The sequence below is a fragment of the Trachurus trachurus genome (genome assembly GCF_905171665.1).
Source record: "Trachurus trachurus genome assembly, chromosome: 9".
Classification (NCBI taxonomy): domain Eukaryota; kingdom Metazoa; phylum Chordata; class Actinopteri; order Carangiformes; family Carangidae; genus Trachurus; species Trachurus trachurus.
This window is the reverse complement of record NC_139895.1, coordinates 14,451,108-14,466,060: the sequence shown is the minus strand read 5'-3', so window position 1 is coordinate 14,466,060 and position 14,953 is coordinate 14,451,108. Positions and strand designations below refer to the sequence as shown.

Below are 14,953 nucleotides of genomic sequence, written 5' to 3'. Positions count from 1 at the left end.
TCTCGTGAAAAAACCTATTTCTTTCAAATAATAACTCGATTGCATATATTAAGTGAGTATTAATGTTACTTAGGGCTGCAGCAAATTACCCTGTAAACATCTGGGCTGGCCTACAAGAAACCATCATAGTTTGGTCACTTCACTGATGACAAATTCACCTGTATTCCTTACCTCCAAGTTCTTTTACATTCAAGATGGCATTTGGAAATGGCACTGCTTTGATGCTGAAACCTGAGAGGAAAAAAATGAAAATCCATCATTATAGTGACATGGAGAAATTAAGTGCATTTTTATATGTGTGGACAGCACATGTTAGGAGAGAGTCAACCTTTAGGAATGTTGGCCCAGTTGCTTTTAAACAGCGAGTAAATGACTCAAAAAAATATCAGACTTTAAAAAAATGCACTTTTTCATTTTGATCTCCCCAGGATATTTAGTGTACCTTCTGCAAACTAGCAGCTGGTGAACATAAAGTGCACTGTCAACATGGCTGCATTGTTAAAAAAATAAATAAATGAAATAACACTTTGTGTGGTCCGGGTTAGCAAAACAGAAAAACAAGAAATGCTAAAATGCTACCATGTATTATGTGGTTTGTTTCTGTGGTTGTTGCATACAGTGGAAAAATCGTAAAGAAACCCACTCGAGTAAGAGATTTAATGTTGCACAAATTATGCAAAATTGTCTTGGGAACTCCTTTCCTGGTAACATTCGAAAACAGCAGGAGAGATGGGGGACACAACTGATTATAACTTTCTTAACATATGAATTAACTGTTAAATGTGGGTTTTAAGTACATTACAACAGTGCGAAGTCATGAAGCAAGAAGTGGGAAGGGGCCACAGGAGACTTCCCCCTCATTGTTCTTCATGATCTTCCCTCTGTAGATGTTGGCAGATGCAGACGGTGCTGACAGCTAAATCTTATTTCAGAGAAGTCCACCAAAAAATCTCTGCTAAGATAAGTAATCAACATATTTTATCTATTAAGGCCTGCTCAGCGGCATGCACAGACAGGTGTTCACTACCTTGAACCGCTGCCTGCAAACAGGCACACACTGGGGAATGCAGATGGTACATTTGGGAATTATTTCATATTTAGCTTCTACTGGTTAAAGTGCACAATGACTAAACCTAAAATGGGATTCTGCAACAACTCAAAGCTGACAAAGCCAGGGGAGGAAAGAAGAATGTCAGTGTCCTTGAGGGATTGCATTGCGCTGGAAAGCGCAGCGTTGACTACCAGGAGAATGATGAACTAACCCTAAAGCCTCTTCTTCTGGACATACTTAACACCAGCCTCCCACTTGACTAGAAGAAAGAAGGTGAGTATTGGCTAGTGAGATACAGCAGAGTGTTTCTGGCATGTGCGCTGGGGACTTTGAAAAACATACCGAAGACATGCTTCCCCCTATTGGCGAGCTGTAATACCTGGATAATACTATCTTCCTGTGATTCTAATCCGGAGGACAACTTGTTCTTGAAACATGAAAGCGGTTCGTAAGCTTGGAAAGCTCGCAGGAACAAATGTGAGGGAAGAGCCATGAGTAGTATCAGTGGAGAGGACATGCTCCGGTTTAAGGACACATATTTTTGCCCTGAATAAACTCCACTGTTTCTTATGTCGTGTGCATGTACCTGTTGTAGGAACGATGCCGTCGCCGCCCTCGCTACAGAGGCGTGAGAGCAGGCTGGTCTTTCCAGCGCCCGTCATGCCAATGCACACCACATCATACTCTGGTCTCGGTGGTGGGGGTCCTTTACAGCACAGTGCCCGGAAACACTGCAACACAAGCAAACACAGCAATCAATGCAATTGAAAAAAAGAAATCAAACGCACCAAGGGGAGGATGGGGTAGACAGACACTGTGTTCTGCGATTTGGCATCACACAACAACTTCTGCAATCCTTCAAACAAAATACTGTCGGAGTTGTATTGCGTCTTTTCAACTCTGCAGGAGGATTCTCATGGACATCACAGCTGTATGATGACGCAGCAAACCCCAATACATATCAAAAACAGGTCTGGTCGATGAAGGACTTCCAGAGAAACTAAATGTTTAACCATGATTCGCCAGAGAGGAAAGAAATAATGAGAAATGACAAAAAAATAAAACCACAAAATGTTTGACTTGTATGATTTCATGCAATCATGTCATGAAGAGTAAAAATCTACATGAACAAAATATCGTTAGGTGCATGTATCTAAGCACTGGCGCAACATGTTTTTGTCTGCAGTGTGTGTGTGTGTGTATGTGTGTGTATGTGTGTATGGACCCTGTCTGATTGGGCCCTTATGGCGGCCAGAGGCAGACCTGTCACTCCATGAATCACGGCCTGGGACTGAGGGCCTGCTGTGAGACATTAAGGGGCAAATGCAGTGTGAACCGTGAATGAGATCTTTAAACTCGTGTGGAGAGATCAGTATCCAAAACTAAAAAGAGATCTCTTTTATTAGCAAGACAGGAACCAGTCTGGACAAGGCAGGGCAGACACAGACACACACACACACACACTCTTTCCCATCTACAATATCACGTTTCAGGTGGAAGAACATCAACACAAGATTGCTTACTGCTCATGTCAGGGGACGACCCTGTTCAACACACACACTGCTATTCTGTTCAATCAAAGACTCTGACAGGAAGGAAAACACACGCAGTGTACACGTACTGCTGCACATCTGTGCGCACATTCTCCAGGTGTGCTCGGGCATGCCATTAAAAAGTGTACCTCAACGAGGAGACGCAGATATAAACAAATGAGAAGATAAACAAACACTCTGTATCAACACTGAAGACGATTTGGCAAACGTTCAAGAATTAGGTTTAGTTCAAGACCGAATGAACTCCTGTTGAAAATCTGATTTTATCTGCAGCTCACGTCATGTTTTGAGATTAATTAAACAAAATGAACAACTGTTTTCTTCAGACTAGAAGAGACTGATACAGGACACAACCACTGCTTGTTTAAAAAATCGGAGGGGAACCAGAGAGAGAGCAGCAGAGAGTGTTTCAGCCTCGACTCTTCCGCAGACCCCCAGACATTAAGTGACCACCAGGGTCAGTTTTCAGAGCCGTGCCAAAACAGAGCTGCTGTTTGATGGAGATGTGGGGAATCTGCTTCAACAGAACCAGACGTTGGCTGAGCAACCCGACCCCCCCGACTCCTCGGTGAACCCGCCAGTCTGCTCAAACAGGAAACATTCTCCTCTTCCAGAAAAACGGTAAGATCAGAAACACACGCGTGTCAGATGGGGGAACACATGTAAAAACTTGGTTTGATGAGGTCATTCTATTCTCTTTCTAGCTCTCTTTGCCCCCCCCCACACACCCCCACCCCCTCCCCCTCCCCACCCACCACCTTACCGCCCCTGAAGGAACATGTAAAGAATTCTGTTGGAGGTGAAATCCGCTCTTCAGCTGTCAATCCTCTGAGCTGTCTGGGTTGACAGGAGGAAAGGAGGAGGACCTGGAGTAGCTATATGATGCTCCTGTGATTGAGATTGTTTGTTCACTATCTTATAGGTGTACCTGACTCAAGTCGGCAACAAAAAAGGGTGATGCCTTCCTGGGAATGTGGGAGCAGACGGTCATGGCGACTCCCACCGCACTGTACGTGCAGGGATTTCACAAGGATTACCAAAGGAGCATCCAGGGCCTGACCCTGGTGTCCCCCATGTACACATCGGCCCCCGTGAGAGAGAAAGATGGGAGCTCCCACCTCTGGCCTTCTTTGACAGCACGAGATTGACGAGGAGAGTTTGGTCAAAAGGCTCACAGGAGAAAAATAAATATGTCCAAAGGTTCCTTTGCTTACCTCGAGTCGTGCCCCTCCCCCCTGTCAACCACACGCTCGATGATGTGAGAGTCAGTGTGCTGTGTCACGGAGACTGAGAGCTCAAATAAGACCGTCCTATGATGACTACCGCCATAAATCTCCGAGGCATCCAGACAAACAGCTGAGATTAAAACTGGAAATTGAATTGAACATACACAGTCAACAGTTCCCAAATTTTGTTAGAGTGATTTACAGTATACGCTCAGACAACGGAGACGTAACCAAGTTATAAAAGTTTTTCTCACATGTCCCGTCACACAGAGGAACATGTGCTCGAGTCGTGGAGGCTTCGTCGGCTTTGCTTTCTTGTTTATTACAGCTACCATTAATCTCCTACTACCAGGCCACCTGTGCATTAAAAAAGAGCAATCTTTAAGGAAAACAAATAAAACCCTGCCCCTCCTTGCCAAATCACTCTCCATAAAAAGTCTGCCATTCCTAGACTTTATCGATCGGTTGCCTCTTATAGGATTGGACATGTTTTAATTGTGCTTCGCTGAAAGACCTGGCGAGACATTACCTCACTGTTGTTGTGAAAGCTGATTAGGTAGGCTTTATGTAAATGGGAAATGCTGCTGAATATAAATATCACTAAAGACACAGCCAGGCTGCATTTTTTCAGATTAAATGTCTCCTTAAAAGATGCATGACAGAGAGAGAGAGAGAGAGAGAGTGAGAGAGAGAGAGAGAGAGAGAGAGAGAGAGAGAGAGAGAGAGAGAGAGAGAGAGAGAGAGAGAGAGAGAGAGAGAGAGAGAGAGCAAGAGAGAGAGAAAACCCAGCCTCCCCAGCCTCCAATTTGAAAAAGATGTCAAGAAATCTAATGGGTGACATAACTGGGCCTCCTGGCAGCGAACCAGGACTCAGAAGTTGAAGAAACTACTGCCGATTGACCAGTGTTTGTGTAAGAATAGGCCATAGCTCCACAGATGATGCAAAATGTAACGGCATTCAGCTTCGTCCACGTCCAGAGACATCGATGGTATAAAATAAAGAATAATTACCGCACGTTCAGTTTTCTTTCAGCAGCGTGACAAACACCACCATGGAGCCTGTTGACCTCAACTGACCATCAGCTGATTTGCATACCGTTACCACGTCACATATTCCCGGATATTTGGGCTGTAACATGTACGGAAAAAAGATCAAGACGCAGGGTTCAGCCGCCACAAACTGAGGGGGTTCAGCAGGAGTTGAAACATTCAGAGGAAAAGTGTTTTGTCAGTGAGTCATAACCCATGGTGTTGCAAATTCACCTGACGTAGTTGGACAGAACAGGGGCCAGGCTCTTTTTAGAAAACCACTTTGTATTTTTAGAGGTAATAAATGTGGGTTAGAGGGAGCTGCTACCACTGCGGTAGACTAGTTCATGTTTCACTCTCGTACTCCCTGGCTACCGTCAAGACACCGCAGGATGGGGGAAAATGGGCAGTGGCATGACGGCATGTTCCAAACTGAGGCACACCAACGAGCTTCCAGTCGCCTTGGACCGGTTTTCTCCTCGCTTCCGCTGTGAAATAACAACTTAAGATTAGGGTCGCCAAAGGATACACGTGGCGTGTGGCCCACAAATACTCCTTCTGGGTATTTTGATATTCTCTGCCTAATTGACAAGAATGAAATGCCGTGTGTGTAGGTAGGCGGCGGCGCATTTAACATTTTCTGCTTAGGAACATAGCTCAATGGTAATACAGTAGTAACAGAACACCAGCACTGTTTCTTCACAGGGCTAAAACATCTAAACAGGTGTGCAGCATCAACTAATGGTGTAGCTGGAAAACTCATTACAACTGCATATTTAAGCTTTCAAGATCATTAGGATCACTACATTATATTGTGTTATTCAGAAGTTTGGCTAACATTAACCATATATTACATTTATTTACATTTACTCAATTGGCAGACGCTTTAATCCAAAAGCGTTTTACAAGAGAGGGACATGATATCACATCACAAACATAACAAATTCTACCCTTACACAACTTCTTTGGCGGAAGAGTTTTGATACAATGATAACATGAAGCAAAAATACAGTAATAGCTCATATTTAACTGCACAGACACTTCAGCGGGTGACTCATTACAAATTGGCTTCCAGAAATACTAATTACGTCGGGCTGAATGAAGAGTAGAGTTGGGGTGAATAAGACATGAATTTTCCATATGAACTAACGATCTATTAAATGATATAAAATAGTTTGTGTATTCCTTCTGCTTCCTCCAGTGTATGAGGTGTGTCAAAAAGGTATGGGGAAAATCTGAAGCTACCAAAGGTGTTTTTAAGAAAAACAAACCTATGGAAATAATGAGTACAAGGTTTATCAGTGATTATAAAATTACTGCTCTCTCATCAGTATCATTGGCAATGGAAAACTCCAACAGGCAATTATCATCACCTCCCGGGCTCAAGTCCTTTTCCCGGTTTTCACTTTGGAAAAAAAGAATGTAAACGGATTTAGATGGAAACTATGAAAGCTGATCTAATAATTCATAAGTACACTTTGTTTAGCATAAGCTTCAGACACACAAACCATGTCCACCAACGCACTGTGGGTCATGTCCTTGCTTGTGGTGCAGCACACTTCCTCTTGAAAGGTAGGCATTACACATCAACTGATATGCTTGAACTGTTTGCACTCGGCCCAGCGATGGTGCTAATGAGTGTAATAATGCCTATTAAAAACCGCGGTATCACATTTAGCACCATGCGTTTCCAATACTGAGGCGCACCAAAAAGCAAGCCATGACTTCCTCCTTGGCTGCCAATGTACACACAAGCAGAGGGTATCTTGATTTCCCGACAACAGCGGAGCTAGCAGAGGGAAGAGGAGGGAGGGAGGAGAAAAGGGAAAGGACATCCGAGACACTGGTCTCTGGGAGTCACAGCCTCTCTCCGTAGACAGACACAGGACACGGACGGGCGAGCGGGCCGTTTTTATTTTTCCAGACCAAGTGTCGGGACAACACTTGTGTGCAGGGCTCACGCCTGACCTTTGGAAATGACAGTCCTTTATATGGGCGTCCCGACGGAGGAGCGGCGCGAACAGATATGTGTGTAATACACACCGGCCACAGTCATAACACAGGCCTGCAGAACCAGGGGTAAGCGGAGGGCGGGAGCAGAGAAGGGCACGCAGGAAGGCAGTCAGTCAGGGATAGAGGGACGGATAGAGGGGAGCAGGGGGGGTGGAGGGGTGGAGGGGGGGGGGGGGGGGGGGGTGTACGGGCAAAAGGGGGGGAGGGGGGGTGGAAGGGGCACATTCATTCATCCTCATTCATCTTCTCCCCCCTTCAGTTGTTGTTGTTATTTGCCGCTTTGAAGCTGGATGGGGGGTGCACGGTGGGACATAGTGTGGCTCAGTACAGTGAGGGAGGGGGAGGAGTGGGGTTGGAGGGGTGTGTGTGTGTGTGTGTGTGTGTGTGTGTGTGTGTGTGTGTGTGTGTGTGTGTGTGTGTGTGTGTGTGGGGCGCACTGCATGCCATTCTCGTTAAGGGGTGAGAGAGACATGCTAGACACACAAGGCTGATCACTGGACCCTTCCCATGCTTAGCTGTTACCGCGCCAACCACAGACACAGCTACAGGCCTGGGTCCCCCCTCACCCCCGCCTCCCCCCCTCCCCCACCTCCCCCCCTCCCTGCCGCTGCCACACCTCACCAAGCCACCCACCAACCTTCATTCTGCCTCATAACATAACACATATTTCAGACTGAGATGTTATGGTTACTCAAGTCTCTCCTGATGTTTTGAGAAACGCCTCCTCCTCCTCCTCCTCCTCCTCCACCAGCTCTCTAACCGCCGCCGCCACCTTTCGCCTCTCATGACAGCACATTTTCTTCCCCCGAGGGCGCAGGGCGAGATGATACCGGAGGCACGGTTTGCTTGTCACTACAGGCATGATTGACTGGTTCCTTAAAACCTTAATTGCATGATAAAACAAACAAAATGCGGATCTGGCAGTGAGCTGTGTGACATGCTTTCAACTGTAGCCGTGGGTGATGAAATACAAGATTTACTGCACTTCAAAAATGATGGCCAACTAAGGACACTAAAACAGGTGCCATTCATTACCCCCGCATCAGAAATAGATCCCTGTACAAACACAGACACCTACACACACACACACACACACACACACTGGAACATTTGGGGGATACGCGTCACTCCCATTCCATGTCTCGACAATGCACATCCAGTTGTGAGGAATGTTTTTGATGGAGGGAATGATGAATATGTTTACTGTTGACTTCAACGGCTTAAAACACGATATCGCCGAGACCTACTGGACTTGAATGACAGACATACAGCAATAATAAGATGACCCTGTCTGCACCAACTCAACATCCCCGTCTGGTGAAGTAGACCGTGTCTTACTTAAGTCGACAAAACAACCCACAACCCATTATGCCTGCGTGTCTGTGTGTGTAGGGGAGGCCCTGTTTTAAAGCTGATTTGCTTGTCACTGTTTTGCAGGCACATCATCCCCTTATTCTGAAGCAACATCCACTCTCTCTCTCTCTCTCTCTCTCTCTCTCCCATCAACCCCGCTACCCAATTCATTCATCCCACTTCTGTCTGTCTGGCCCTCGTTTCAGAGCTCGAACACTATTGCCCTGACGCTAAGGTGTCTGGACAAGGAGACAAGCTGGAACACACACACACACACACACACACACACAATAATCCATAGAGTGAAGTTAGAGCGCCCCCAAGCTTTCTGCTGGAACACACTGCATCTATTACAAGCATAATGCAATGCATTACTGTAACTCGTTACTGTAACTGAATTTGCATCTTCTACTCACAAGAAACACAAATAAATCGGATAAAATGAACAAAGTAGAATAGGTCAAACAGTAATAATGTATTGTGAAAAAAAGAGAAAATACCAAAGCACTCATCTTGAATAAAAATATTAAAATGCCTTTATTGCATTAAGGGCCAAACATAGTAAAGAAAGACGCTTCGACTCGTCTTGGCTGAGAGCCTTCATCAGGAAGTGTAGTCTGACACCAAGACAGGTACAATTAAAAGTCTGGCCACAGGTGTGGGCATTTTAATATTTTTATTCTAAGATGAGTGCCTTGGTATTTTCTCTTTTTTTTCTACTGACCCAGCCCTTCACCAAAGAGCACCATCTTAAAGCAGAAGTAAGCGATCCGGTCGTTTTGGCTAACTTCTTGTCAGTCGATGGAGTTATCAGTCCCCGCCCTCGTCCCAACGTCACCACATTCACGCGCATCCCTTGGCTGCACACACAGAGAGGACCGCCCCTTTATGCTGTTCTCTCTCCTCATTGGATAAAGGTTGTAGGATACAAGGAAAGTTTTCTCCTCGGCTTACAGCAGAGCAGAGTGACTGACAGACCCGTGTTTCAGACCAAACACTCTATATAAGTGATTGCTGTCGGAAGATAGAACTATTTAAGACTTATATTAACACAAACATTCCGCTTACTTCTGCTTTAACAAAAGACACCCCTAGTTCCAGGCAGCATTCCTAGTTTTTGGCTTTTTTCACTAATGTATTATATTTAAAATATGTCACTTGTGTTAATTAAGCAACACAGTCCTACGGAAGAGAGACATCCAGCCTTCCTAAAAAACCAAAAACATTCCCACAAGAATCAGTTTAGTCATAGTGACTACACCACAGGAAAACAGATAAGAACTGCCAGCCGTTTAGGAACAGAGGACCAAAGCTTGAGTTTCATCTGACTGAATAAGTTGATGCGAGCATCTGGAGCAAGTCCTCTTTTAAAGACAACCAAGAGAGCTGTAGACTTCGGGGCTCGATTTCTGGACAACAGTCTAAGAGTCCCTCTCTGCTTTTTCCCCCCTCTTCCCCTTTCCCAGTGAGCGGCTCCAGCGCTGGCCTTCTCCTATCTGGCCTGACGTCGTAGCTTGTGACCCTGCGTGGTTGAGGAGGAGGCCAGATCAAAGGCAGAGGAGCAGCCTTGGAAAAACATTTGGGCTGAGAATGGACGGGATATCTGTCAGGAAGCCTTTCCCACTGGGCTCACTAGTGCTCGGGCCCAGGGATCGGGTTACCACCCAAAACGCCGACATGAAAGAGAGGGCGACGCTAATCCACATACATGCGGCTCTCAGTCTGTCTGTCCTCCACCACTACCAATGTATCCCTTCTTCCCCTCCGTTCCTCTTCCCTCTAAACTCAGAGCTCTCAGTATCTGTGTCACCCCCAAACTACACCCCCCCCCCCCCCCCCCCCGACCCCCAAAGCTTCGCTGCACCACCACCTCACCCTCCTCCTCCTCCTCCCTAGCCCCTTCACCCCAAAAAACACTCAAGCTTCATCACAGAGGATTAACAGGAAACCCTGACACAAGCCATTGTTGGGGAGGCAGAGGGGGCTTGGGTGGTTTGGCCACTGGGGTTGTGATGCTTTTTAGAGAGGGAGACCGGGGGACTAGGTGGCCTCAGCCATCGCAATAACCTCCCTGGCGTACACACACACACACACACACATACACACACACAACCACTTCCACAACTTTCTCCTCCCAGTTGCATAGACGAGGCTTGGTGGTGAGCAAGAGCTGTTCAGTAGCAATGAGCGGGGTCGAAAAAAAAGAAGGATGGAGGGAGAAAGAGGCTGGGGCAGGGGAGGGCGAGCGGGATAAAGGGAGAGCTCAGGATGAGGATGGCATATATGTGTATGTGTATGTGTGTGGCAGGGGGTTGGTGGGTGGGTGTCAGTGCTGTAAATCTTGATGTCACTGACAGGAAGACTGTTGCGGACCATTACCATAAATCTGACAAACGCTAATTTGATGGGAGGCTGTATCTGTCTGGTCAGGGACCAGTCTAGACGGTCCTATTGAGGGGTCCTACGGCGTGGCCCTGTTTGTTTCCAACACCATCTGGATGTGGCAGTAAGTGCCCGCTGCTATGGTTCACATACACACACACACAGACACACAAACACAGAGTGCACCATTCGAAAAGCCCTTTCGCGAAGGCTTTGACCTTTATGTTGCCGGAACAATACCATGAATTTATTATTTAATGGGAGGACAGTATGAGTGTATTCCTGCAGCACTGGAGGAACAACAGCTTTTCCATAATATCTCGAGGTGCTGTGATTAACATATGGAATTCAATATTGAATAAATAAATGTTAATAATAAAAATATACAGTAGAGTATATTTGAATATCACAACAGGGTACAGAGCATGCAGAAATTAAACAACATTTTCTCATTGGAATTTGAGGATAGTAAAAATGGCGTCTCCAAATGTCATTACACATTCAATGGTTATATCAGTGCAACTTAGCAGTAATATAAATGTGAGTGTGCTCTACCTCCTATATCCTCCTCACAAGTGCACACAAGGACAACGTGTTCAAAATATAGAGTAGACGAAAAAAGTATATGCACTACTAATGACAGAGGAAATTAGTAACTGAAAATGTGACTGACACCAGAGCCACCGATGTTAAGTGCTAATCTGGAACACCAAGATTTACAGCCACACAAATAGCCTATATACTCCAACTACTAAAACCTCTTGGCTACAACAGGTGAATAAAGGTCTCTCTTGCCACAACTTTTTTTTTCTTGTTTAATGAGCTTTACTTAATCGTAAGACGTGATGCTTGTTAAAAAGATGCCATCTGTCAGGTCAAAGCAAACTGTTGCCACCTATTCACTCTGTACTGCATGCACCAATTCATACTGGCTACCTCAGGAACAGACAAATCATTATAATCATAATCACTGTGGCACATTTTACTTTAATCCAAAAAAAAGAAAAAAATGCAGCCCCTGCAATTTCAATATTGCACTTGGCTATAATTCGATTTCAATCAAACTGATTAATCGTTCAGACTGATTTTACATTATCCATAACTCTGTCTGGAGCTTGTATAGCGATTATTGCTACAGCCCTGTTTTTTTAAGTATGGGAATGATTTTATGTTTGATAAGACGGTGTTTCCCCGATTTTTCTCACACTCGTCTCGAAGGTAAGATTGGAAAAACAGTTGAAGCATAGCCTACACCTCAGGTTTAGTAGAATAAAAATAGATTTTCTTTTGAGTTACCGTCCCTCTGTTGGAAAAAAAAAAAACATGTTCCCCCTCTTGACAAGGAGCACAAGAGTTCACCTGAGGAGAACCTGGGACGGATCCAAGAGCTCTGGCGGGTTCAGCTAGTACTTGACGGGCTCCATGTTTGTCCCATTCAGAGAGGCCAGGAGCAGGCCACAGCACAGACTCGGCTTGAACTGTGTTTCCCTATCATTTATCTTGTACACTTTGTTTCTTATACAAATCTACTAATATCTCCTCATCAACAAAATTCATAACCTTTGCAGTCCCTCTTCTAAACCCCAACCTCGCCCCCACAGTACACACAGCAAAAGAAGGAAGGTAAAATGATGATGTTTTCAAAGTGTGAAATTAGTCACACTCAGGGAGCTCTCTGGGAGATGAAATAGGTTTGATGCGTAAGATATAATCCAAGCAGCACGTCTACGAGTCATGCTGAGGGGACTGAGGGGGCACATTTATCTGTCTGGAGCCTACCTTGGGAGCTACTGTTTGTTTCACGACATTTACTGGAAAAGTACATTAGGTAGAGAATGAGAGGGACGGCATTAAGGAGCCCACCCACAGGACTGTTTTCATGTTGGCCTGTTTTTGTTAAAAAGGTGGTGGCAAGGCAGCTGCATTCACAGACAGAAGACACCTTTGCTCTGTGGGACATCCGGAGGGTAGATAAGGGGGCCACAGAATTGAGGGGTTGAAGGGGGTACCACTGGGTGCCATTACGGTATATAAATCTTGTAATTGGGAAGGGTGATTAGCTTGGCTGCATTAGCATACGGCGGCGGCAAAAACGTTGGTTTCCTGGGCACAGTGTAGGGCAAAAAGATGTTTTTCCGCACCCATATAGAGGATCAAAGCTTGAGGGGCCCCCTTTTGAAGGCCCTGAAACCAGTGTGCAAGAACCAAGGGGGGTGGGGGGCGCCCCATCTCATAGACATAAAAAGGGTGGGTGGATGGGGAGGGTACTTGTCCCACTTACATCAGTTATAGTACATATTCATAGAGCATCTATCTATCGATGACAAACTCAAATTTTGATAAAAACAAATCTTAGGGCCCCCGGTCTTCCTGAAACAAGTGTGGGAAAGTTTCAAGCTTATGGACATTGTCCTTAAATGTGAAAGACCCCTTCCCATCAACGATTTCTAGGCCCCTTTGAGACAAAAAAAAAAAAAAAAAAAACCTGATGGGGACCAAGCGAACAATAAATCTGTTTTTATACATTGTGCAGTAGCCGAGAATTAGGTTGATGAGTGGGGGTGGGGACGGGTTGGAAAAGCCTTTTCAATGCAAACAGACTCTCACAGGATATGGGAAATGTGATTCTTTAATAGAGTGAACTATTCCTCACACATGATACAAACAAGGCCAGGCCACAGCGATCGTTCATAACATCCCCAGTGACCTCGTTGAACACGTCCAAGTGTGAGGAATAGGAGGGAGGAGCGGAGAAAAGCTTTCTTTGGCAGTCAATGACAAACTATAGACAGGAGAGAGAATCCCTCTGTTCCTCAGACCCTGAACAGGGACGGCAGATAGGCCTCTGGAGGCTTTTAAGACCAACAAAATGGAAAAACCATTAATAGGAGTGAACTGCTAACAGTGACGCCAAGAGAACAGAGGGACATTTTCAGGAAGAGAAGTGTCACGACCCTTGAGTATTGATAGACATTACAGGAGCACCAAATGGTTTCAGCAGCATAAGAAGAACTTAGTCATAACACATTAAAGGCGGCTGGATTCTGGAGGAGTGACAATTACAGTGCCGTGATGTTTTACAACGTCTTATAACAGATGGCTTTTGTCTCCTTATTGCAAGGTCTGCTGGTCTCTTAAAATCTTTCCTCTAGAAACGGTGACAACACATCCACCATTCTCCTTTTATTGTCTGCACATCTTTTCCATAATATTTCACAGGTGATTCAGGGACCTGCAGCTGTACATTCAGATGAAACGCTATATATGTGCAACGGCTACAGTGCAATGCAAGGAGGACCTTTTACGTCTTGATCCCAGATGGGCCTCACCTGGTGCCCGAATGTAAAATGCATCAGAGTAACCACTTATGAGTAAGGCCGCCTTTTATCTGTGGGAAACTCTGACAGTTATCAAACAGTAAAATACACTTCTGCATATGGCAATACAACTAAGGGCCACTGGAAATGATTTTGATAGCATGCTGAGCTTTAGACTTCTGTAAGGATCTCTAGTTGAGCTCCCCAAAACATCTATTCCCACTATGATGTGCAATCACATGTTTCCCTGACCACCTCACATGTCTGTGTCCAAGGTATACGTTTGGTGTTAACAGGCATGTCAGGTCTTTTGGTGATATTTTGTGTTCAGGACTTTGAATTATTCAATATTTCTAGGTATATGGAAATGGAAACCAATTAATTTCAAGTCTCGCAAAAGAGGCTAAGAACGGCATTACATATATGCCTAAAAGTTATTTTGACAGAAATGTGATTAGTTGGAGTTCAAAGACAAAAACCTGACAATCAGTGTAACGGCTGTTCATTTGATTATTAACAGAAGAGGAACATAAAGTCCCTGTAGCAAGTGCTCACAGCCACTTGTTGTCATAAGCACCAGTCACCACAACTCCAGTTTACACACTGTTGGCTCTCACTTCATTCTTGGTATTTTGATAGGGACAAAGTGGCTGATGCCTCCCTCTTCTAATAACAGTACACATGCAACTCAAATACTTGTCCCCCCACAGACAGCCCCATCTATGTTAACAGGATGATGTGTGTCACCATCTATCCGAGTGTGAACCCAGTGGCCCCTGTTTTCATAGTACGCACACTATATAGAGGCCTATTGTCGAATAATGGCGGGTACTTGACTTGATGCATTTAGGTGCTTTATAAAGGCTCTTTTGCAAATACTTAGAGGGAAAAATAAGGCAATACATTAAGCTCTAATTTATGTCTTTAAAACACACACACAAAAGAAACAGGACAATCAGTCCACGTCAATGGGAGGTCACAACATATTACCTGCAGCTTTTCTTCTCGCTGAATGATTCACATTAGTCG

The 14,953-nt window shown here is 45.0% G+C and overlaps 1 protein-coding gene across 1 annotated transcript in view; it reads right to left on the bottom strand.

Annotated features, from left to right (window-relative positions):
• Window positions 1-14,953, bottom strand: part of LOC310991161 (ADP-ribosylation factor-like protein 15) — a 98,975-nt gene that overhangs the window by 59,110 nt on the left and 24,912 nt on the right. Inside the window, exons 2-3 of the mRNA XM_083978773.1 lie at window positions 1,638-1,782; window positions 172-231 (exon numbers count right to left, since the gene is read on the bottom strand). Of these exons, the coding sequence (XP_083834899.1) occupies window positions 172-231; window positions 1,638-1,782 (205 nt within the window). The remainder of the gene's footprint in view (window positions 1-171; window positions 232-1,637; window positions 1,783-14,953) is intronic.